The sequence below is a fragment of the Etheostoma cragini genome, chromosome 15 (genome assembly GCF_013103735.1).
Source record: "Etheostoma cragini isolate CJK2018 chromosome 15, CSU_Ecrag_1.0, whole genome shotgun sequence".
NCBI lineage: Eukaryota > Metazoa > Chordata > Actinopteri > Perciformes > Percidae > Etheostoma > Etheostoma cragini.
In genome coordinates this window covers 4,112,058-4,136,204 of record NC_048421.1, presented here as the reverse complement: position 1 = coordinate 4,136,204, position 24,147 = coordinate 4,112,058, and the positions used below count along the sequence as shown (strand labels likewise).

General features: G+C 40.1%; 2 protein-coding genes across 3 annotated transcripts in view; one reads left to right on the top strand and one right to left on the bottom strand.

Annotated features, from left to right (window-relative positions):
* Positions 1–3,585: 3,585 nt before the first annotated feature.
* baiap2l2a (BAR/IMD domain containing adaptor protein 2 like 2a) lies at positions 3,586–17,200 on the top strand. Its single transcript, XM_034894922.1, has 14 exons — positions 3,586–3,803; positions 4,391–4,466; positions 6,429–6,515; positions 7,464–7,525; positions 7,619–7,690; positions 7,926–8,006; positions 8,096–8,227; positions 9,450–9,542; positions 10,579–10,648; positions 11,724–11,907; positions 12,025–12,090; positions 13,428–13,569; positions 15,621–15,661; positions 16,080–17,200. The coding sequence occupies exons 1-14, from the start codon at positions 3,750–3,752 to the stop codon at positions 16,156–16,158; spliced, it is 1,239 nt and encodes a 412-aa protein (XP_034750813.1). The 5' UTR covers positions 3,586–3,749; the 3' UTR covers positions 16,159–17,200.
* Positions 17,201–17,927: 727 nt separating this feature from the next.
* The window catches only part of pvalb6 (parvalbumin 6), a 41,743-nt gene continuing 35,523 nt past the window's right edge, over positions 17,928–24,147 (bottom strand). For both annotated transcript variants that reach the window (XM_034894923.1, XM_034894924.1), the window contains exons 2-5: positions 21,508–21,573; positions 19,336–19,468; positions 19,104–19,213; positions 17,928–18,643 (exon numbers count right to left, since the gene is read on the bottom strand). In XM_034894923.1, the coding sequence (XP_034750814.1) occupies positions 18,618–18,643; positions 19,104–19,213; positions 19,336–19,468; positions 21,508–21,568 (330 nt within the window). In that variant the 5' untranslated portion in view covers positions 21,569–21,573 and the 3' untranslated portion in view covers positions 17,928–18,617. The remainder of the gene's footprint in view (positions 18,644–19,103; positions 19,214–19,335; positions 19,469–21,507; positions 21,574–24,147) is intronic.

Genomic DNA, 24,147 nt, shown 5'->3' with positions numbered 1-24,147 from the left:
ATTAAAACACACACAGACAAAGATGGTGTGAGAAAAGGTGTTAGACAATTCTTCACCATGTGTATAAAATGAGTGTGTGATGTGCATTCTCACACAGGCATTAAGGGTGCTTTAAGATGAGACTCCTCAAAGTCGCAGGCGCTGAAAGCTCTGATATAAGACGGGTGAGGGAAGCGGCGTGAGACATTGTAAGACACCATGTCTGCAGCAGAAAATAGCTCAGGCTCTTAGTCTTCACTGGAACTCTAGAATAGTAAAGTAGATGGTTAAGCACTGCTGTAGAGATGGAGACACGAGAACGGGAATAGTAAATACTAAACAATCACTCCTCTTACAGAAGTAAGAAAAATGTCAGAGCTACGTACATATTTGTATTCAGCGTATACACTGAAATATCACCAGGGGGATTTTTGGCTGTAAATGGCTTTGCAGCAGTAGTGTGCTTACTTTTTGTCGTCATTTGCCCCGTGCTAGTCACTGCAGCACACCTAATGATGATCGTAGCAATGCTTGTAGCCTTAAATGGTTATTCTTACGTTTCTTTTTTTTAGCATGCTGAAGGTGTAAGCACTGGCTACCTGAATGCAATTGGGGATTAAAGTATAAAATTATGTTTCTTATGGAAACTTAATGCTCGACACTGCTGCACAGTCCACTGAGTCTGAGCTATCATGTGAGTGCAATAAACGGTCAGTGTGAGTGAAGCAATCTGGATACCGCTGCCTGGTTAATGATCAAAATATACTGCTGATCCGTTCTGTCTATAAAAGCTTCTGTGAGAGACGCTTCGGCCAGCAAGTCTGAGCTCGATTTATCTTCCAATGCACCCATGACCTCAATGGCGTTTGCTGCGGTGATATTAGAGCTTTTAAGTTTTCCTTTGTTGGGAATTTCTCATTTTGCTGAGTGTAGTTTTTTGATAATCCATGCTGTGGATTTTGGTCCGAGCTGCTCAGTTAACCTAAACACATTAAGTCTTTGTTGACTTGTGAGCAAGTGACTAGCCTCTTCGGGATGGATGAAACAAAATGTTGAAACAATATGATTTGTGGCAGTGAAAACTGTTTTTTATAGACTACACATTTCAAGGTTTTCAGTGTGAATATTTTGCTTGCTTTTCTTTGTCAGTTGCAGATCAACGCATCCTCTGAAGTTCCTGGTGCTTGATTGTTCTAGCTGTGATTTAATAACCTGTTTAAAGGTCCGCTGTGTCAGCAGAATGAAAAGGATATTCAGTATACTGTACATCAGAGAGCTCCTCATAGTCTACAGTGGTGGAAAGTAACTACGTACATTAACTAAAGTACTGTGCTTAAACTACCAAACAACAGTAAAAGAACACCTGTAAAATGCTGCCTACATTGTTAATGCTTCAGTAGTAATAATCCCAAAATGACATCACAATGCTTACAGGGTATACATTCTGATACATATCCTACTTTTGCATGTGTTGTTCTGTTAATACTTTTGTACTTTTGCCCAAGTATGCTTTCCAATTCAATACTTTTACTTGAATATTTTATTTAGCATTGCTTATTTTAGTAAAAGCATCCGAATACCTCCTCCCTCACTGGTGGTGTGTGATCATTGTTTCACATGTCCCAATCAATGTTCAATGTGTTACATACGTCAGGTTTTTGTGTGTGTGGAAGAAGGTGTTAGATAGCATGCAGAGTGGGTGTTTGTGCTAACAGCTGAAATATTGAAGCGAGTATATTTTACTTTGGGAGGAGAAAATAAGAGAAGAGCAAGAAGAGAATGATTAAATAATCTTCACAAAACTGTTTAAAATTCCTGTCATGAGGGTAGTTGGTTCATGGTGCCATCTAGTGTACAAGTCTCTCTCTCTCTCTCTCTCTCTCTCTCTCTCTCTCTCTCTCTCTCTCTCTCTCTCTCTGCCAAGGCCTTTAATCTACAAAACTTTACACAATGAACGTACTGTAACAACCAATGGTTTCCCCAGTTTCCCTTTTTACTTCCTGTCTGGATTCAAAATGCCCCTCTCTCCAGACTATCCTACATTTCTCTCCCAACATGAACACATCACTGTCACCTACACCTCTCCTCCAGGAGTTCATGGGGAGTTCACTGACTCTGACATGTCACAGAAAGAACAAGTCTGCAGTTTGAGAATTTGTCAGCGCTGCGGGCTGAGTGCAGCTTACAACCAAATGCCAAAATATGACAGTTAAAGTAAGGAAAGAAATCAATAACTTTCCCTCCTCCATCTGGGGGTCACAGACTCTTTTTTTGGGGAGGGGGTTGTTGTTAAAAGAAGTACATGCTTTCTCTCAATGACCAATATTTCTTATGGTTTAGTTTCCACATACTGTGGCCTAAGCGAAACAGAAAACCACTTATAAAGCTCAAGATACATTCAAAGTTTTGTTGAATTTTTGTCATACAAAAATGTAGGGACGCCTATATAGGGTCCACGCTTGTATTTTGCCTCGTATAGTCTGTGCAAGTAGGACTTTGACGTCTAAAGTGATTAAAGTATGAGGATTATCGGATTTTTAGAACATATGACCATAGAGCTCTGCATTAACCAATCAAAAATGAGAAATATTAGTGATACTACTGAATTAAAGGATTGGGATCACAGATTTTTTTTTAATATGCTTTAATTTCAAGCACTACACTTTGTGCCATTTACGTATTTAGTCAAGTCAATTTCTACTCTTTTCTTGAATGCAAAATAGAATATTGCAAAAGAAGACTCTACTTTTGTCTTCCTCTGAATTTGTACGTGCTTCATAGCTACATGTGCAGTTCATATTCAGACATGTGGGTCTCAATAACAAGACCACCTTTTACGGACAACACTTGTTCGGGATCAGTTCTACTCACTGACCTTTTCAAATTTTTTTTGTGGCCCACCTTTGGGTGTCAAGTGAAGAACTGATATTAAAGGGTAAGTCTGGTGATATTCTATGTTTTCCATCAACAAGTCCCCATTGCCTGCACATGCAAAGCCTGATGTAGCTTATTACTCTCAGTAAAAGTCTTCAATTGTTGTCTAAATCCAATTAACAACTGAAAAGTTAGTCACACCGTTGCCTCAGGTGATGCATTCCTCACCATATAACAAATATGTTATGAGGAACATGGGCCCTGTAGTTTATTTTGTGTCAATCTCACATGCATCACCCTGTTGCTTTAAATGCCTTCAAGTGCATAAAACATGTGTTAACATCTTAAAATAACCCCTAACAAATACCTTTACTTCTGTTTAAGCAATGTCTGCCAGAAGCTACAGCACCCAGCATCACATAAATAAGTATATAAAACATTTAATTCATGTAGCACTTTTCAAAGGTTACAACATAGATTTCAGAAAAAACAGCACGTGAAAAACCGTTTCAGAGTATGTGTTTTTACAACCCATTTTTTTAAAGATTTACATACATGGTTTTATGCATTACAGAATGAAAACAGATCTTTGTTATAGTCTTGAATAAAACATACAATGGGGCAAATAAACACACTCACACACACCCAGACAGTTAGGGTTTACAGCACATGTCAGTGTGTTTTATGGTTGAGCCATGTTTAATTATTTACTCCAGTCTTTCTCAGGCCACAGTGGTGTCAGTTACTAACACACCGCCTCCTCTCCTCAAGCTCCACGTCCACTTTAATACTATCAACTGTTTTCTCACAGAGGCTTTGGCACATTTGCTGGATGATTTAAGACCCGCAGACACACTTGAGGTTTCACTGACAGTTGCACTGTTCTGGATACAAACATGTCGGGGATGAATAGCGATCAGCTGCATCGTTCCACTTTGGGGATTTACTCGGTGAGTAACAGAGACTTTGTGCTGTCTCAAATCAAACAACAAACTTACCTGTGGGAAAGAGAAAGAGTGTCGTGATTTCTTTTCAAGACACACACTGGAAACACTTCATGGTTACTGAGGAGTGAAGCTCACACTAACTTTTTGAATGTAATTTCTTCCAAGCAAACATGATGTGAATTCCCAAAGTCAGTTTCAAACTCAAGGAGTATTTCTTTAGCTTGAGTCTTGCTGTAGGTTGTCTGGGCTCCGTTGTTGGGAGGGAGAGTTTGGGCTCATGAATACAGATTGAAATAACGATGGATTTTCAAAGTCAAAGTCAAAGTATCTTTATTAGTCTCCCTGAGGAGAAATTTGTTTTGGACACTGAGTAACATTGCTGTAAGAGTTAAAACCGACACACAACAACAAGCATAGGGTTAAAACAATTAAAAGACAAATGTACAGTAAACATGTGGGCTACCATAGGCTGTTCAGACATCAGATTACAAATTACCATTTTCTATACTATACTTTCATTGATTCTCTTTCAGGTGGCTCTTAAAGTATTTCTGCCTTTTCAAAAAAATGTCTTTGTGTTTCTTAAACAGAGCTTGATGAACGAGTTCAACCCAAGTCTACAGAAGCTGGTCTCACTGGGTAACAGATACGTCCAAGCTTTCCAGGGTAAGGGTTAGACAGACGGACAGATGGACAGACAGACAAAGAGAAAGAGAGAACAAGAGAGAGAGAGAGAGAGAGAGAGAGAGAGAGACAGACGACAGACTACAGATGACAGACGAACAGAAAGACAGTTGGACCGAGAGACAGACAAATGGACAAACAGAGAGTCAAACTGACAGATAGACAGATAGCTAGACGGAGAGGGAGACAGACAGACAGACAGAAAGACACACACACACAGAATTTCTGTGTAAATGACATGTGTGAGTATATATCCATATGTAGATATATTCCCACACTCACCTTTATTAGTGCAATAGACTAAACAAACTCGAATGACTTTGACTGGAACATGGGAGCTGTCAGCCATCTATTTCACTGGAACTAATTCCAAAGTCCACATGCTCTGGGAATATCCGGGTGCTGTTTTACAGCCTTGATTATGGGCCTGTAACCACGGCCTGCAGATTCTGTAATAACAATATTATCACCAGACAAACAACTGTATCTGATTTCCATAGACCGAGGCAGGGACTCAAGATACAGAACCTAGTCTTGAATGTACATGCATGCTCTATATATTTTCTTTTAAATCCTGCAACGAAGAGAAGAGAGGTCAGGATTTTTTAATTTGAGTCAGTAATTGCGTCTATATTTTATTTCTTAATTATCCACATCATAGTCACCTCTAATCCCTGTGCAATGCATTAAATGTGAAGAACTGACTTGCAAATGGATTTGAGCAACAGAAGTGATTTTACATGTGATGCTTTCACACATTGTATTGCATTATACATGTGGGTTTAATATATGCATAAGCAGTATTGCTGCATCAAGAACTGAGTTATAGTAGCACCGCTGCACCAAAAGCACCGGAAGAGATAAAATACAGATTAATAGGTCTCATGTTGCCGCCTGCACTGAGGCTATGAGCGCTCGCTCCGAGGGTTCAGGGTAGAGCACTAACTTCATGACGTGTTAATGGGCTTGAGCCAAGGCCAGGAACACATGTATGAGTGTTTCTGCGGATGCAGCTTCTCCTCATAAATTTAAAAATAATCCATTTATCAAATAGGTATGGATGCTGCTTATAAACGCTCACTATACATTGTTAATAAAGCACCATCACAGAGGTTTTCACTGTTGAAATCTCTTGCTCTCACAGCCTCGGTGTGTGTGTGTGTGTGTGTGTGTGTGTGTATGTTTCCTTGGTAAGCACAGGCTTTAGCTCCATCTGTCCAAGTTTTTCTCACCTGCGGAAAAACGCAGATAAAGCTCACTCACGTCTCAAAGCCCTGAACACCTCTGCTCAGGGAACCCAGGCCACACAAGGCTGGTGATTTAATTGGGGTCAAACTTTCATTTGATCCCTTTTGACATACAGTATACCTCCCTAAAATCAGGAGGGTGCTCCCATTGCCAGACCATCCAAGGCTGAGAATAAAGGGTTCAACGTATGCAATTTAAAATCAAAACAAATTGTGAATTTCTCTAGGCTCAAAACCTGAGCAATGAGATGTAATTTACTGCTAGGCCAGTTGGCTCTCAGTACAACTAGTTTAGCTGTTTTATTCTCCACAACTGAAGCTGCTGCGTTGTTTATGTTGCATGAATGAAAAGAAATAGTAAAATAAATGGAAGGTGGAGAACTCACCATCTAGAGAGTACAGTACAAATAAAGCAGTTTCAATAGCAGGAGGTCAAATCGCAAGGAGGTAGCAATGAGGGCAAAGAAGGACTTCATGGTTATTGCTGGTCAAAAGAAATTTTACTGTGAGTTTTTTATGTGACCATGTTGCCAAATGATCACTGGGCGATACTTGTGTGTATGGAAATTTGAATAATTGAATATGTTTTTAACGAATGGCTCTGTTTAGCTGCTTTTGTAGCGCTACGCCTGGGAATCAAAGTGTACCAAATGCATTAGCATTTCTAATGGCTACTGTGTTTGTGTGTGTCTTTCAGCTCTTGCTATGACAAGCGAGGCCTACTTCAGTGCACTTTCAGAGATTGGAGAGAGGGCTTTTCACACCATATCCTCCCGCTCGCTAGGTATGTGTGAACACACATTCAGGCTTCGCTTGTCTCATGATTACTGAGTGGAAACACCAACAAGGTGTAACAATCCAGGATGAGATCCTTATCTCTATGATGTGTTTATGGCCATTTATTAAACTAATCAAACAGTGTTCTTCTGCGTCATGAAGACCAAAGTTTACGCTTTGGCAGCGCCTTATCACTTCTGTGGGAATAGCATATTCTTCCTTCACACTCTTAGTAGTAATAGTCTTTGAACTGATGCATGTTACAGAATCTAACTCAGAGCTTAAAAGGACTGCACAACTTTCAACTGACCTGAGTCCTGTATTGAGCTTAACATGGCAACGGGCAAGAGAGAACCTAAACATTTGATGAATGCTCAAAAACAGTTTCATGTTTTACTGGAGAAAGTAAACAGGTTATTCTGGAGAAAGTATGTTGAACTTTTTTTTGTTTGACTTTTCACTGTCCCTGAAATGGAAAATGTGTACGAGTATTCTAATGATCCACTTTGGACAACTTCAGCTCCAGCCACAAAACCTGACATGACTCCCCTCATGTGTGAGTGGCTGGGTTAAATGAGCGGAGCATGGCCCGCTGCCTGTCATGGTCTATTATTCATGTTGCCTGCTGGCGTCTGATACCTACACCGCCAACTCTTCTTGGCTGAAGTCACACAAAGCAGACTGAAAAACACACTATGTTAATCTAACCTAACCTAACTGTTCTCTTAAAAGAAGTACAAGTCAGTACTATCATGTTCTCAGTGTGTGTGTGTGTGAGTGTGTGTGTGAGAGAGAGAGAGAGAGAGAATTTAATGTGGCAGTGTGTTTAGAGGTAAAGTAAGATGTGTATTTTTGTTGCAATCACTGACTAATGAGTAGATTGAAATGAACAAATGTTATTTTTTTGTATTCTAGAAACACGTCATGCAATAACAATAATGTAATTGTGTTAAAGGAGACGTCCTGATTGAGATCTCTGAGAGCCAACGGAGACTCACTGGGGAGCTGGATGGAGTAGTACGTTACCTCAACACTTATCTGTCCATCACAACTTGTTGAGTGTGATCAAACTCTGACTCAAATGTTTAACACGATGTTGTCTTCTTCCAGTTCCGTCGGTTCAGTATAGAGGTTCTTCAGCAGATGGACAATAACATCAGACTGGACAGAGACTACATTTCAGTGAGTGGGGACCATCGCAGGGTCAAAAGTTTTTTTTTGTTTTTTTACTGAATGACAGCTAGTTAATTCCTAATTATTTCCCAGAAGCAATGTCAAATGAATAGCTGCCGGGTATCATGGGAATATATCATTAGAAGTGAAGATGCAAGTAGAATTAATGGGGAAACCGCTTCATTGGTGATTGTTACCTGGACGGCTGAACTGACAGACGGGATGGGAATTCTTTTTCGTGCAGGGCAGCAGGAAGCATTATGAGATGGAAGTTCACAACCAGGCAGCGGCTCTGGAGGGACAGCTGAGGAGAGGAGCCAACCAGGTTTCTCTCTTTCTCTCGTTCAGCACCACTGCATACCAGTGTGTCCTTTCACAAAATATATATGTATTTTCAATTATGTGTGTCCTCAGGATTGTAGTGAGTATTTGCAGTTCCTCAGGGAGAGCAACGCCGAGGCTCTGAAGGAGGAGGAGAGGCGATACCGCTTCCTGTCTGAGAAACACTGCGCCCTGATACAATCCATCGCCCACCTCATGAATAAGGTATGCAACTTATTTCAAATAGCATTTCAATATTTTATGGTTTGTTTTGGCCTTCAACTTCCAAGTGGGTCAGGTTTGACGTACAACTCACTGCAATGGATGTCAAAAGAACAATGATAGCAAGACACACAAAAGAGCATGTCAAATAATGTGATTCATTTGTGTGAGACTTTATCGGTTCCCGCGGGGAACTTTATAATCAGAGTTTATAATCAGAGTCAACTGCAGAACAGCAAATACACATTCAGTATCTTCAGCGGGACTGATGTCACACTCACAGGTTGTCTGTTTGAACTCTGGACTCCCTGCTCAATTTTTATAACACCTCTCTACTGTTCTCACTAGACACCGTCAGTGCACTAAACCCAAACCGAGTTGTCATAATGAGAATGTCACAAAGCCCTTTGAGACTGTACGGTGGCTCAGGACTGACCTGGCACGTGTCCTCTTTTTGTTTGATACTTAGCCCTCTGAATAAAAACTCAAGTTACTGTAACACTTACAACAACAGACAAATGATCTACCAGTCCACAAGAATGGAAGGACACTTCCACCCAGAAAAGAAAAAACAGATATAAAAATATCAAACATCTTATAATAAATGAAAGAATTATAAATATATATACAATGCTATATACCCTACCGGTCAAAAGTTTGGGGTCACTTTCCATTACACTCCATTATAGACAGAATACAGCTGAGATCAGTTGCATTGCTTTTGTCTCCCGGGCAGCAGTTTTCAGATTATATTATGTGCTGACATAATTGCAAAAGGTTTCTCCAATGTTTTTCTAGTTATTTTTTAAAACGATTTCAGATTAGTGAACAGAATGTGCCTTTGGAACATTAGATGAAAGATCGCTGGTAATGGGCAATGCAGATATTACATTAAAGATCAGCCACCCACTCAGATCAGCTGGTATTCTGTCTGTAATGGAGTGGAATTGAAGTTTGTAAGTGAACCCAAACCTTTGACCGGAAGTGTGTATACAAGTCTAAATCATGACATAAAAAGTCAGAATTGTGGAGTAAAAAGTCAAAACGGGAAGATAAAAAGTTTACTATCAAAATTATACTATTTTTACCTGCATACAAATTATCAGTTTTGATTCTGCAGCTTTCAACATAAGCTGAGACTTTTTTGTATTTGTATACCTGTGTGTGTGTGTGTGTGTGTGTGTGTGTGTGTGTGTGTGTGTGTGTGTGTGTGTGTGTGTGGCAGACAGGAGGTCCCCTCCAGCAGCGAGCTGATGCCTGGACGGTGGAGACGGATGCCACCAGAGCGCCTGAGGTCCGGCGTTCATTGAACAACTCGGTGAGTTCACTTTATAGAAAGCAGTCATGTTTACTGCATTATTTAGGCAGCATCCGAGCTGGGTTGCATTTGAATCTTTCATAACGCCAACAATATGCTGCTGTTGTTAGATAAAATCCTGTTTTACAAACGTATTGTTTGGGCAAATATCTTGTTAAATGGATAACAGATTTTAAACCAGTCAAACCTCTTTTTGCATGTTTTTGTTTTAAATTGTCTGAGCTGGTGCATCAAAAAGGTTGATAATAATTATGCAAAGGCAGTGTGTTATAGGGAAACCAATGAATTATTGCAATCGTATTTGTGTTATCAGGGTGCCCTCTGCTGGTTGGAGCCTGATTTACAGTAACAGAGCAAAGCTTTGAAGGAAATAGAAGGACAGAGATTACACATTGTCTGGCATGAAATAAATTAATATGTAATTGTGATAAGGCCATATACATATTTGTCTGTCCAAAAATTATCTTTAATTCAAAACTGAACCTTATGTAATGTACTTATACATTATGTTATCATCTTAATAAACACACAAGTCTGTGAGCATGAATTGTCTGCATCTCAACACAGTGGGATTAGCACACCACGGATAATTCACACACTGAAACCATGTGGTTGTTTGCATGAAGGCTGCAGTTACCAATCAGAGATGCTCCTGAGATGAAACCCTGTCCCTTTCAGTCTGATCCTCATTGGAAGGTGACGGGCATATGAACTCCACAGATCCAACATCCTACTGTAATAACGCTCCGGGGATTAACACAGATTTTGTATTTGTTTTGGTTGGAAGTGGGATTTATCTTTTGCTTATAACAAAGAGAAGCCTGGGAGCCGCTTTAGACAGATATTGGATGTGATACACTACAATACTCATTCCCAAAACATCTTGGGCTGCTGCTTTTCTTTATCGTTTGTTTGTTCAGATGTGACCTTTGCCGTTATGATTGATATAATTCTTGGGTTTTACAAGATATATTAGCACTACAACAGACGACGGATGGTCAAGTTGTTTGTGTTTGTGCATCTGGTCGTTGTACAGGTGGGGATGAGGGAGGAGGAGACGGGAAAGAGCAGAGAGGAGCTGCCCCTCGGCAACATACCATCAAGGGGTGAGGGCTTCATTCAACTCCGTATTTATTTTGAATACCCTTTACTGTACAGAAGAGGATTGAAAAAATGTGTTCGGTTCTGAGTTTAAAGTCAGAATTAGGAAAATAATTCAGAATTCTAAGAATAAAGTCAGAATTCTGAGAATAAGGACACACACACACTACAAATGCAATAAATAATAAAGTCAGTCAAATAAAGTTTGAATTCCGACTTTAATCTCAGACTTTGTACATTTAAGTCAGAATTCTGTCTTTAAACTTAATTACATTTGTTTACGAATGTGGCCCTAATCCTCTCCCTAATTACTGAGACTGTGTTTGGACACATAATTATGATACAAAATGTTAACCTTTTAGCTGTGAAAGTGCTCCAAACACCTAAAAAATAATATCATGAAAAGATTCAGATTTTATTTTGGAGCCACATGTTATTTGCTAAGTTGATCCTAAACATGTTTCTGTTATATTCATTGTTGTCTGTGTGTGGAGTCCATGATGCCTCCGTCTGCGTATCAGTGCTCATTTTGCCCCCAGTCTACCACCCGCTTCATCATTCTTTAAGCTGTTTATCTCTGTTTCTCTCTCTCGCCCAATTTTGCACATAACACACTTTTCACACATCATTTGTACACTTGTGTGCACAAAGTCTGTCTAATTACTTGGCTTGCTTATCTAGAGTGAAAAAAAAGATAAAGTAACAAAGTATCTAAAACAGACAATAAACAATCTCTAGAATATTAAATAGCACGTCTCCACGTTTGCCCCTCTAAATGATTGCATGCAGGAGGCTTGTTGGCCCAAACAGTGCCACCCTCTCTCTGGATAATGGAATGGATTGCACCCCTTGTCATCCAAGCAAAAATAATTATGCATAGAGTAAGATATTTAGTAGACTGATAACCCTCTGAGTTATGAATACCAGGGCAACAAATAAAGAAAATAAATCCTAGCCGCTTGTATTTTTAATTAATCATTTCACCAGAGATCCTTCTTCGCAATTTTAGCTGCTTTATCATCTAACTCGCGCTTTAACAATAATTTCTGCACCTAAGTGTTTCATTTTTCATCTCTCCAGCGCCGTCTCCCCAGGGAAGCATTTCTCGCTCCTCAGGAGGCCAATATGTGAGGGCCAGGGCGGCCCACCAGCCTGGTGGCTCCAGCCCCACCCTGCTGCCCTTCACCAGGGGAGAGAGGATTACCCTGCTGGTCCAACAGCCCAAGAACGGCTGGCTGTTCGGACGTGCTGACAGCAGTTCACGGTGAGAGATGTGTCCTCGCGAGGTGTGGGTGTCTGTGTGAATGTGGAGATGTCTGTCTGTCTCAGGGAGATACAACACATAACCCCCATCTTCACTTTCTGTCTCTTCTGTTTCCAGGCAGGGATGGTTTCCAGCCACCTATGTGGAAGCCATGGATGATCCTCCAATGACAACCTGCTCTGGGTAAGCATCCAATCAAATGTACTCAACAAGTAGGACTGCTAACCCTTGTGTTGTCTTACCATCAAACATCATCTTTTTGCGCTTTTTCCGATGTTTTTGTTGTTTTTTTCTACACTTTTCTTTTTTAATTCATAGCCAATGAACCTAAATGTACATTTTACAAAAACAATTCATTTCCTGGTTGTTTTAGCGCTTAATGGCTCTTTTTTGTGTCATTTTTTCCGAGGTTTTGGTCACTTTTTTAAAATGCCATACAATTCAATAAAACAACCACAATTCAATGAATGTAATCATTCATTTTACCTGGAGAACATTTTTAGGCATCCAATATTGTTGAAAGAAAGCCAGGTTCCTGATATTTAAAATTTTTAAAAATGGGTCACATTTGACCCGAGGACAACACAAGGGTTAAATAACATTATATCACACTACGTGTAAAGAAACGTCTTGTCATAGCTTACTGGCTCTTATCATACAGTACTGCAGCATGACGAAAGAATGGAAGTAAGGATAGAGAGACTTTAACCAATACCGTGTGCATAATGTTTCAAACCTGACACAGAGCATATTTTCCAGCTCCCCCCAGGCCGGCCCTTCTTGTTTTATGGGCCCAACGTTTGATAAAGAGGGTCAGCATGAAGCTCAGACTTGGAATAATAACTATTTAAGATATTTGGGTGACCCATTGCTGTGAGGGAAACCAGTAAGAAGATTAAACTAAAACTTTGCTAAGTTACTGTGACACATGGCACAGCTGAAAGCCTACAATGTGAATGTTGAAAGAATAGTTTGGATCTTTTGAAGTGGGCTTGTATTTACTCATCCACAGCCAGTGTACATGACACTACATGATGGTTGGCACTCCTCCAGTTTGGAGAAGCAGACAGGAGTCCCAAAATAGAAGCTTTAGTGTGTAACTTTTTCATGTTAATGAACATCTGGTACATTCAAGCCATTGCCAAACGAGTTGATAAACGCTAATTAAGACTATCAGCTCTTTTGTAGCATTGCTGTGTTCAGAAGAAGAAGAAGTGAAGATAACCTCTTCTGAAGAGTCCATCATGTTTTATTAATCCTCTGCGTCCCCCTTGGCTACAAATAACTGTGTGGGGGAGGGGTGGGGGTGGTGCGCGATCACGGAAGGCTTGTGTCAAGTTGACGCCCCGGCAGTTTTGTTGTCAATACATAGAATTCCTCATGGGGGCAACAGAAACTACGCACTATAGCTTTAAGAAAGGCCCACCCAAAACAAATCAAAATGAGTTAAAGTGTATGCTATATATAATTTTTTAATTTTACAACAAAAATACCCCAATAGAATGTTTCTGTAATTCCAGAAGCTCCTCTCTACGAAGCAGCAGCAGCATGAGTAACCTTCTGGACCAACCAGCAGCCCCGCCCCCTCCACCTCCACCCTCTCTGTCTTCAAATAAACAGACTGAGATGCAACCAATCCCACCGTCTCATTCAGAAAACAAGGTATGGCTGTCTGACTATCCATCAGTGTAGTTAATATTAATCAATTCTCTCTCTGCCTCTCCATAAATGGAACATATCAATCAAATGGACACAAATGGAAAGGTAGTTGCTTGGAGCTCTTTGCATTTTTATTTCTATTTTGAAGTAATTTTCAAACGTCCAAATTAGTTAACTTTACTAGAAATACGCTTGTAATAGCACGCCAGTTGTCTTAAGCCATTTAAGTTTTTTACACAAAGTAAACAGGGTAAGTTGTAACAACACAAAGTGGTACGTTTTTGAAGTAGTGAAATCAAGTTTTTATTAGTAGCTACTACTAAAAGTCATTATTACACACTAATGATTTTTTTTGGAGTCATGTTGACTTAAGTAAGCATGTTAAGTTTAACATGCAAAGGAACAGAAGGTACAGAAGATGAGGATATTGATCACTAATGCAGAAAAATTTAAAGTATTTAAACATTGTATTTCCCTCATGACAACCTAATATTAAGAACATGTACTCATTCGCGAACATTTGCTCAGTGAAAATTGCAACATAGTGCTTATACACACACAATTTTTGGACATTTCACTCAGGAGATAGAGTAACGATATCCAGACTTTGTATATAACACTGAATGCTACGTCACTGTCTCCATCAGTCCCCACCCGGGTCTCCATCATTGTGCAAAGATATATAGGATATATGTATGTATAAGTAGATAAACATGATCCTTAAAACAACCATACAAAACTAAAACCCAGGTAACATAAATGCACACCCAAAACATTCACACACACACACAAACACAAACACACACACACACACTTCAACAACAAGACGGAACAGAAACTGTATTTTCTTTCCCATGAGCCTTTGCATTGCTCCAGCGCAAAACAGTTCAAATGACCCCGCCCCCTCCCACACTGAAACATAACATCCTTAGTTATCTCTGCTTAATATGACCCATGCACTGCATAATAAAACTGATTGTCACAAACAACTAATGTGATTTAGTAATGAATGTGCATGAATGTACAAAACACAACGTTTAACCCAAAAGTTGCTTTTATTATTAACTGAGTATTAGTACATTATTCACCAACCACAAATAAAGCCGTTAGTTACTATTTATATTTCTTTGATAAAATGTGCCTTACTATAAAAAAGATTTACTGAATAAAACGGAGTTTGCTTTTTGTTTTTTTTAGTGTTATACACACAGAACGTCCCCTGATGTCAATATTCCATTGGCTTCATTATCAAAAGGTGGAATGATAAGGGATAGCTGTGATGAGACATGGTCTGTAAACCTTTGATGTGCCGGTCTGTCCAGCAGGGGCACTGCGGCAGGGTGCTGTTCTCAATGGCTCCACAGCCGTCTTTCTGGTGGATGGAGGGAGGAAGCTCTAGCTGCTGATGGTGTATGAGCCAGGAGGTTTTGTGCATGTGTGTGTGTGTGTGTGTGTGTGTGTGTGTGTGTGTGCGTGTGCTGGCATGCTGTAATTTGAGACTATTACTGTAGACCAAAAGAGCTAAGTACTTGAGAGTGTATAGGTGACTGCTACATAACCTTCAAGGTTCTGCAGATACTACTGCCAATGTCTTTCCTCTTCGCTGCTATTCAAGCCCAAGGTGGTTGAATAACATTTCTGTTTCTGTCAGGGTCATGCAGAGAGCTTAAGCTAATAAATAGCCCTCCTGAACTGTAATATTTTGGTTTATTAAATGATTAATATTACAACACATCACATGAATGTGTTAGTTGATCGAATTAAGAAGGAATATGTGTGATATGTACTTCACAAACATTTGGTTTTATCTACATTTAGATTTATTATGCTATTTTTTTCTTTGTGTTTTTGAAGTCTCTGCATGGTCATCCCTTTGTGTGTGTGTGTGTGTGTGTGTGTGTGTGTGTGTGTGTGTGCTGCCTGTAGGAGGACCGACTGAAAGCAGAAGGGCGAGGGGTCGAGGGCCGGGGCCCGCTGAGCCTCCATTAGTGCATTTTGTCTTTGTTTGGAATGGACTTTACTCATCCATACCTTTCTCTTATTTGTTTCCACAGAGATCAAAACCTCCTGGATCACAACCAGAACTTTTCCCAAAGTAAGATTAATGTATCTGTTGCTCTCTCTCTCTCTCTCTCAGGTTTAAAATAGCACTCATGATCTCTTCTAAAGAAACTGATGTTATTTCTGAAGTATGTCATGAACCCGTAAAATGAGAGAACAACATATGAGGGCAGTGATCTAAATGGCACAGAATTGCTTTCCCTCTATTCGTGTGCTGTTTACTGCTGAAACCATTTCAGTTGTGGCCATTTGGGAACCCTGACTATCTCACTATCACCCTCACTTCGGATGAACAGTTTGCTAGATGATGCTTGACCAGTGTCAAGTTCTCATTTCTCTGTGTCTGTGAGGCCCAAATGCGTTATTTCATGATATTGCTTTTCTTCATTTGTCTCTGTCTTCTTGCATACCCTCAAACATCTATTTATCTCTCCCTCCATTTTATTTTGAAGGGGTACCAACCCATTTGCCACTGTTAAGCTGAGACCCACGTCCACCGATGATCGATCGGCTCCACGTGTACATCGATGATGACATCTCAGACCTGAAAACAAATGCTTTTGTTGAGCTTGACAGTTCATTCTTGACTTTGGAAATAGCAGAGTATGTATAGTCGAATGTGAGTAAGTGGGCTTTGCGTGAATCCTTTTATTCTTTGTCAAACAACACTCAGCTTGTCGTAGATCCACACAAAGCTGGAGAAAGGGGACAAAAAATGAATGTATAACTGTTTTATGATTTTGGGTTCACACAAGGACTGTAGATATATACAGGGTATTTTTTTAGCGTTTAGTAAACCAACAAACAACATTGTGTTTCTTTAGATATTCATGGTGTTTTTTATAATTGGCTTTAACATTTGTAAAATGGTAAGAATGAATCCCTGTGACAAATGTGTTTATGTAACAAAAACTAATATGTGCAATGATCTTAACTTGGTTTTAAATCAAAATTCCTTTGTTGATGTATTGGCACTGAAATTCAGACAAGAGACAACATGTGACTTTGGAAATAAATAATTACTGTCAGTTGATGTTAGGAATCAGTGTATGTCATGTCTAGCTCAGGGATGGTACATGATAAATATATATTTTTTTATATTTTCTGTTTTTATCACCATTGCATTGCATCTCCACCATTTTCTCTACATGGTCCGCAGAATTAAATCCATTTCTACACATTAATTACCATTACTAATTTACTTTGGAAAATGACTTGTAGAGCATTAACTTGTAACCTCTGGCAGATAATGTAATATCTTATATCTTGTAAAAAGAAAAAAAAGAATTTAAATAAATGTAGTCTGACCCAGAAATGTGATAAAAAATGCAATGCTTTCATGGATAATGTAATACTATCTTTATAGTATCCTGTAATTACTCTAACCCATGTGTTTCACTTCATCAGCAGACGTCATGTTTTACTGATGACATAGTGATAATATTGATCTATGATGTTGCTATTTAGCTAAAACGAGAATAATAAGGAAGTTGTTACATATTTGAATAACACCATCAGTTAAAGCCCCTGACTCAAAATATTTGCATTGGCTTGTATTCGTGTGTTGGGTGCAACTCTTTTTCCAACCAAATAAGTTAAAGTTCAGTTAAAAAAAATACAATACATCCAAATACACTTCCTGTTGACGTTCTTGTGAATGACACTGACCACGACCGTCTGACGGGACCAGCGGTGAGCTACACTGAACTTAAGAGGCTTTTGAGTGATAGCCCCGGAGCTTCGCATCTGTGTTTCTTTGCTAAGGCAGTCAAATGGACTGCTAAAGAAGACCAGGATTCCCGTGTTGCTGGTTTGGGTCCTCCGCTGGGGATACTTAACCCAAATTGAACCTCTGTATGAATCCAATTCAGCTAATGGCTTGACAGCATGCTTCCGCTAAAGTAGCACAGCACTTCTGGAATAATGTAGCCGCCTGCTTGTCTCTCTCTCTTTAAGCAGTTGCATTCATAATGCCTTATAGACTGCAGAAATCGTGCTAATTGAGTTTGCCTTGTTGCATTTTGTTTCTCTCCTGTTACTGCTTAGACAACTGAGTCAATGCTAATGAACTGCTAACAAATGACACTGAAGGGTAATTTGGACCTTCTTAAAGTACACCCTTTATACATGAATAGGTTGCTGTCAAGATGTGCTTCACTCGTTCTGCTTAGTAATAATTGTGACCTCGAAACAGACAGAAAAGAAGCAGAACTGGGTTGAGAGTGTAGCATCAGATAAAAGCATCAAAGGGGGGAATTAAGCGAGGAGTCTTAGTGAGTCAGTGTTCTCGAGGCGTCGTTTTTTTTACTCATTTTATTTCATTTTTTCACAGCTTGACCTCTTTCTTCTTTTGGTATGTTTTACAACAACTCATTACCAGAGGAGAAAGGGATGGATAGATAGATAGATGGATGGATAGATGGAGTAATGGTGTGAGAGGGAGGGGGGGGGGGCGAATGCAGGAAGGTAACAGTGCCGGTAGACGGAAGAACAAAAAAATTGAGAAAGAAAGGGAGGACGTGTTGGATGAGAGGGTGAAGTCAGAAATACCAAAAGGACATTAGAGTCTTCCTCTTATAATCTCTATTTTTTCTTTAACTATCTACTTGAAATGTTTACAAATGAGGTTTATTCCTACAGATATGTTTTATATCTATACATGAACAGAAAATAGAACAGTTTGTATAAAAAGGATAAAATAAATAGTATGATTATAGGCGTGGGGACATTTGAGGAGGTGTGTGAGGGCGTGGCACACCACTGCTTACTTCCTAAAGTGCACAAAGGCACTTAGCAAAGACAGTGGTGGGGGAGTGGTCGAGACAAGAGGAGTGTGTGTAGCAGGAATGGGCTGCAGTCTGGTGGGCTGGGAGTCAGGGTGGGGTGGTGAGGTGTAGTTGCTGGGGACATAAGAGGGCCAGAAGGTGTCGGGATGTGGCGGTGGTTGTGAGGCGGTCTTGGAGTGTTAGCCAGTCACACTAGGCGACGGTTTATTCTTTCACCAGGGAAGCAAACTCTGCAAGAGAGCGAGGAGAACAAAAGTGGTCAGGATGAGTTGTTTTCGCTCGATATTAAATGATCATTCAAAAAGCACCAACGACTACGATAATGTTATAGCCAACATTCACTTTGTGTGTGTGTGTGTGTGTGTGTGTGTGTATTTTTATTCCACATCCACACTTTTTTCTTTTTTTATAATTCATCACCATTAGAGACATTTTCCAGTTTCTTCCGTGTACAACATTCACCACAAAAAAGAAAAGAATTGGATAATGAAAGTGCGATGTTAAGACAAACGAGTGTGAAAAGATGAGAGAAGTGTGAGAACGATGAAGGGTTGGAAATTCAGTGTGTGTGTGTGTTTGTGTCTGTGTGTGTGTGTGTGTGTGTGTGTTTGGGTGGCTGGGAGAGAGAGAGACTTCCTTTCTACATCTGTTTTGCTTGTTGTCTGCCACTAATAGAATTTGGATGTTTACCATCGACGCCAATCTTGCCGTCTCCATCCTTGTCGGCTGCTTTTAAAAAGTCTTTGGTTTCCTTGTCTGTCAGGTCCCTGCCATCTTTGGCGAAACCCTTCAGGACGAATCTAGCCAGGAACAGGAAAGTACAGTGGATACACGTCACAGGCCGCTAATATTTGATGTGCATTAAAATTATTTGTTGCAGCTTTCGGGTTTTCATATATGCGTGTGTGTGTGTTTATCTTACTTGAGCTCCTCCTCCTCTATGAAGCCACTGTTGTCGGCATCCAGCACCAGGAATACCTTCTTCACTTCGTCAAAAGACTTGGCCTTCAGACCAACCATCTCGAAAAACTTCTTATGATTAAAGGAGTCAGCAACTGCACACACACACACACACACACACACACACACACAAGCACAAAGATGCAAAATGTCAGTACTCTGCAAGCACATCTAAACGTTTCACAAAATCGTGTATATTGATTTTGAATTAAAAGGGTTTTTAATGTCATAATTACAAAACACAACGTTTCTGTCGGATACCAAAAGATAATGGGCTTGAAATCCCACACACATGGATGAAGTGTGCACACATTTGATGAAACAGCTCTAAAGGTTTTTTAAGTTGCTGAAAGATGCTTGTCCTGTGTTTATCTGGATGATGAAGCCTAAAGGCAAATATGTAATCGTGATAAGGCAGCCGTCTCACTGTGTGACTGTTATTGGGAACATGTGTTTACCAGAGGACCCAACGATTCTGGGTCATGGAGCTTTGTCTATTTATGTCTGTTTACGCTATACAGTACAGTATAATTAACCATGCACATGTGTACTGTATAAGAAAAGAAAGCGGTATTAATAACCATGCACATACGTAAAAGAAAATATTTTTTTTAATTATTTAACCATACAAATACGTAAAAGAAAAGAAAAAAATTATTATTTAATCATACACATACGTAAAAGAAAAGAAAAAAGTATTAATTAGTTCCATGTTTGTCAGTGCACGGCAGTGCCAACGTCTTTGTTCAACACTTATAAGAGAGGATGAGGCTATTTCAGAGCCATGATTGGATCGGTAAGAATCGTCAGTACAAAAGATTAACAGATTTATTACAAATTATATTATTTGACAAAAGGATGAAGGCGCACACCTGAGTACGTACAAACTGAGTTTGAATTTACTACGACTCCCCATGTGCTTTTCTACAACAACAACCAAAACATCCAATCACTGAGCGTAACATTCTGCTTGCCCTCGTTATTACAGGCTGAGACAACTGAAAACACAATCAACGGTTTAAATGTATTCACTTTGGGATTCTGGGTCAATTTCGGATGAACTTACAACTATGGCTCAGGGTAGCAACAGCAAAATGTTTTGAATTTGCAACCACTTCACATTAATTCACGCCTATGACTAGCTTTTTCTTCACTGCAGCAACAGCTACGGCTCATGGCCACTGAGTATTTTCATCCATCTGCCTTGTTTAAATAATTAAAAGTGGTGGCCATCACATAAAGCTATGTGATCTTTAAATTAACTGAGACAGTCCTGTTTTTCTATGATTTACATCATTAGTGATATTGTTTAAGGATTTTTTTTTTTTTATTGGAATGAAACCACTTGCGCCTGCTTCAGTTGGTTAACACTGAGGAGGCAAAACGTGTAACACACAGTAGGTGTACGGTGGTGTGGGGAACATGTAGTACTGGTCCTAAATCAGTCTAAAACCTGTAGTACTTGTATTCCAGCCCAAAGATAAGACAAGCTCTGCAAAAAAGAGCCCATTCCCACCAAATTATCCACAGTTTATTTCCTCTCAGGCTTCCTGCACACTGCCTGCGTGGCGTGTCCGTTTTAATTTGGGTTTCCATGTTAACAGGTTACAGGTTGCACGCTAGAAATAGGACGTGTTGGCATATTGGAAGCGTTTCCAGGCAAAATAGAATGTAAAAAGATGTCATATGTCATTTTGACACACATACATTTAATAAAAGACATTTTGATGTTTGAAAGTCTCTAGGTTTTGACATAAATGCAGATATGAATGTAATGTATTTAAAATAAATAACAATTATCGATTAACTGTTAGTACAGAATAAAATGTTCTATAGCCGATTTTGCCGTCTTTTTATGTGCTGTTATCAAATCAGTATATCCAGTAGAAGAACACGCTATTATTTCATTTTATCAACGGGAACTATACATGTGTACAGACAAGGCTAGCAGCAGCAGCGCCGCGTCAGACACGTTTCTGGTGTGCAAAGACAGAAAACGCCACGCAGCCACCACCCAGTAGACACGCAAGAGAAACGCAGGCAGTGTGCAAGAGGCCTAAATCTCATCACATCTGAGAGGTCATACAGATCCAGCCATTAGTTGGTCCACTTGAACCGTGGTATGAGCTTTTACCTGCAAATGCATCAAGGGCTTTCTTGATGTCATCAGCGTTGAGGATGCTGCTCATTGCCATCTTGGCTGTGAAAGGTGAGAGAGATGGGAAAAAAGACAGAGGAGAGGGAGAAAGAAAAAGACAGAGAGGGGACAAGGTTAACAACAAGGTTGCTTGAGAGCAGAGAGAGAGAACTCAGAGACATTCTCGTATTACACTGGTGACACCCTAGAAATGGAGCGGGAAACCAGGACGTGTGAGACGGAGGTGATGAGTGGCAGAATGAATTAGTGACAGTCAAGGAGGAGTGACAAAGGCAGAAAGGGGAAGGAGATGTGACGGAGGTGGAGCGAGGGAAAGATACAGGATCAGGACGTCGTTGAGAGAAGGATGGAAAGGGGGTTTAATTGTGGGATTAAAATTAGGGAAAAGTCTAAGATTTAAAGTAAATATTGGAATAGGGAGAGCAGACAGTGAGGGACAGAACGAGCAGCGTGGTGTCCATATTGGTGTCTTCCATTTGATCTGAATGATATCACTGAGCTGTTTCACATGAAAGCGGGGCAGATAGTCAGCAGGGGTTTAACAGGCCATCTGAGTCTTCAGCTGGGTCTAAAACACAACAGGAGAATTCATTTTGTCAGCCCAGTCCAGATGGAGACTCTTCTTGTAGCTCACACTATGAAAGGTGAGCCCAGCACTTAACAGCGCTTTGGATTTTTACTCTGTGTGTGTGTGTGTGTGTGTGTGTGTGAGTGTGTGTGTTTGTCTGAACCTGATTGCTGCGTTTGAAGTTGTCACCTTCCCCCGAATTTAAATGATATCCTTCTGTCCTTTGTTGTTATTGCAAACGCACACAGTGTGTATACTCTTAAAGCCGAACACAGATAAAGGGAAACCCAAAGAGAATATGCAGGAGACCTTAATAGGCAGTTGCTTGGGACACACATTGCTTTGTCTAAAATGTATGACAGATGACTGACACTGCACATCCACACAAACCTCACCTCCAAACACACACACACACACACACACACAAAACTGCTGACACTGGTCTTTGCTTCCACAGAGATTATTTTATGAATACACCTTCAGTATTTTTATTGCTTATATTTATCGCTTTAATAGACCACACAGAAATCAGGGATGGGAGAAAAACGGGATCTGGATTATTGGCACTTTTCAACCAATCAGAATCGTCTTGGACGGTGCTAAACGCCGCACGGAGCCCTAGTGTCTCTGCTAAATAGCCTCAGGAAGGAACATGTGTAAGTTCAAAAGTTGTTTAAGTTTTGCCAAAGACAACTTAGATTGGACAGATAGTCTAGCTATCTGGATTTACCCTGCAGAGATCTGAGAAGCAGTTAAGCATAGTCCTCAGAAATCGACCAGAAATGAAGCGTAAAGTAACGGACATCCTGCCAAAAAAAAGGACAGACGGCGGAATTTCCGTTGGGAACAAAGCAATCCTGCAACTGGAAGGTCGTGACTTTGGAATAGTCTTTTCTTGACAGGACAGCTTGAAGACAGGGAAGGGGAGAGAAATTGTGGGACGACATGTAGCAAAGGGCCGTGGGTCGGATTTGCACCCACGGCCGCTGCCAAGGACTCAGCATACATGGGGCGCACACTCTACTGTGTGAGCTAGAAGCCGTCCCAAAACATTCATATTTTAATCCAAACCAAGAACTTTTCCCAAACCAAGTATATTGTGAATAGTGTGAAGGAGAACTTACTGCAAACATTATTCATGCTTGTGTATCTACAATGGGCCCAAGAGCTCTTGAACACAAATACCATACATACACACTCACACCTGTCAGCTTACTGTACACTACTGTACGAAATATGAAGCATCTGTCAACCTTTAATCTCTGATTTTGATGCGAAGCAGGGTGGACTGAAGGTTAGAGTAATGACAGTGTATCACCATCATCCTCATCACCGTGTTCCCTCTGTGCGGCACATAATGCTGAGCTGGCTGATATTGTTGCTCTGTCCTTCTCAGTGGAAATACAGTATGAGCTGCCTTTACATTTCCCCTTCCGTTACAAATCACTCATGCTACACTCTTTTGCTGCATCATGCGTCAAGAAGGCCACCTGTTTTAAATATCATCCACTTCATATAGTTTGACGCACTGTGGTTTCATTTGGCTGCATTTGAGGCTAATAACCACAAAAGAACATCATGTTAATCATGTTGGTTCCATCGGTGCAAATTATTTACCACAGTTTTGGGAAATTATCCGTTAATGAGGGCTTCTATAATTAAAACGTTCACATTTGTTGGATAAAAAATCAATTAACAGAACATGAGACATAACTTTAGAAGTTGATATATATGTATGATAAGTCCATGGTTATAAACGAAATATGAAATGTATCAATCTTTAAGTGTTTCTGAACTACTAACAGATAAATGTAGTTTAAACCACCATTAGAAGTAGTTTATAGGTTTCCTTTATTGGTGTCACACTCAGTGATGTACGAGCTCCATTTGAGGTATAGTGTTGTCTACTTCAGCACATACTGCTGCACACACGGATCAATACCAAACACTGCTTAACTTGTGTGGTCACAAATCCAATCTTTTATCATTACAAAACCACAACCCCCCTACCCTGACCTTTACCACAAAGGTGTCGGCTGGGGGAAAGA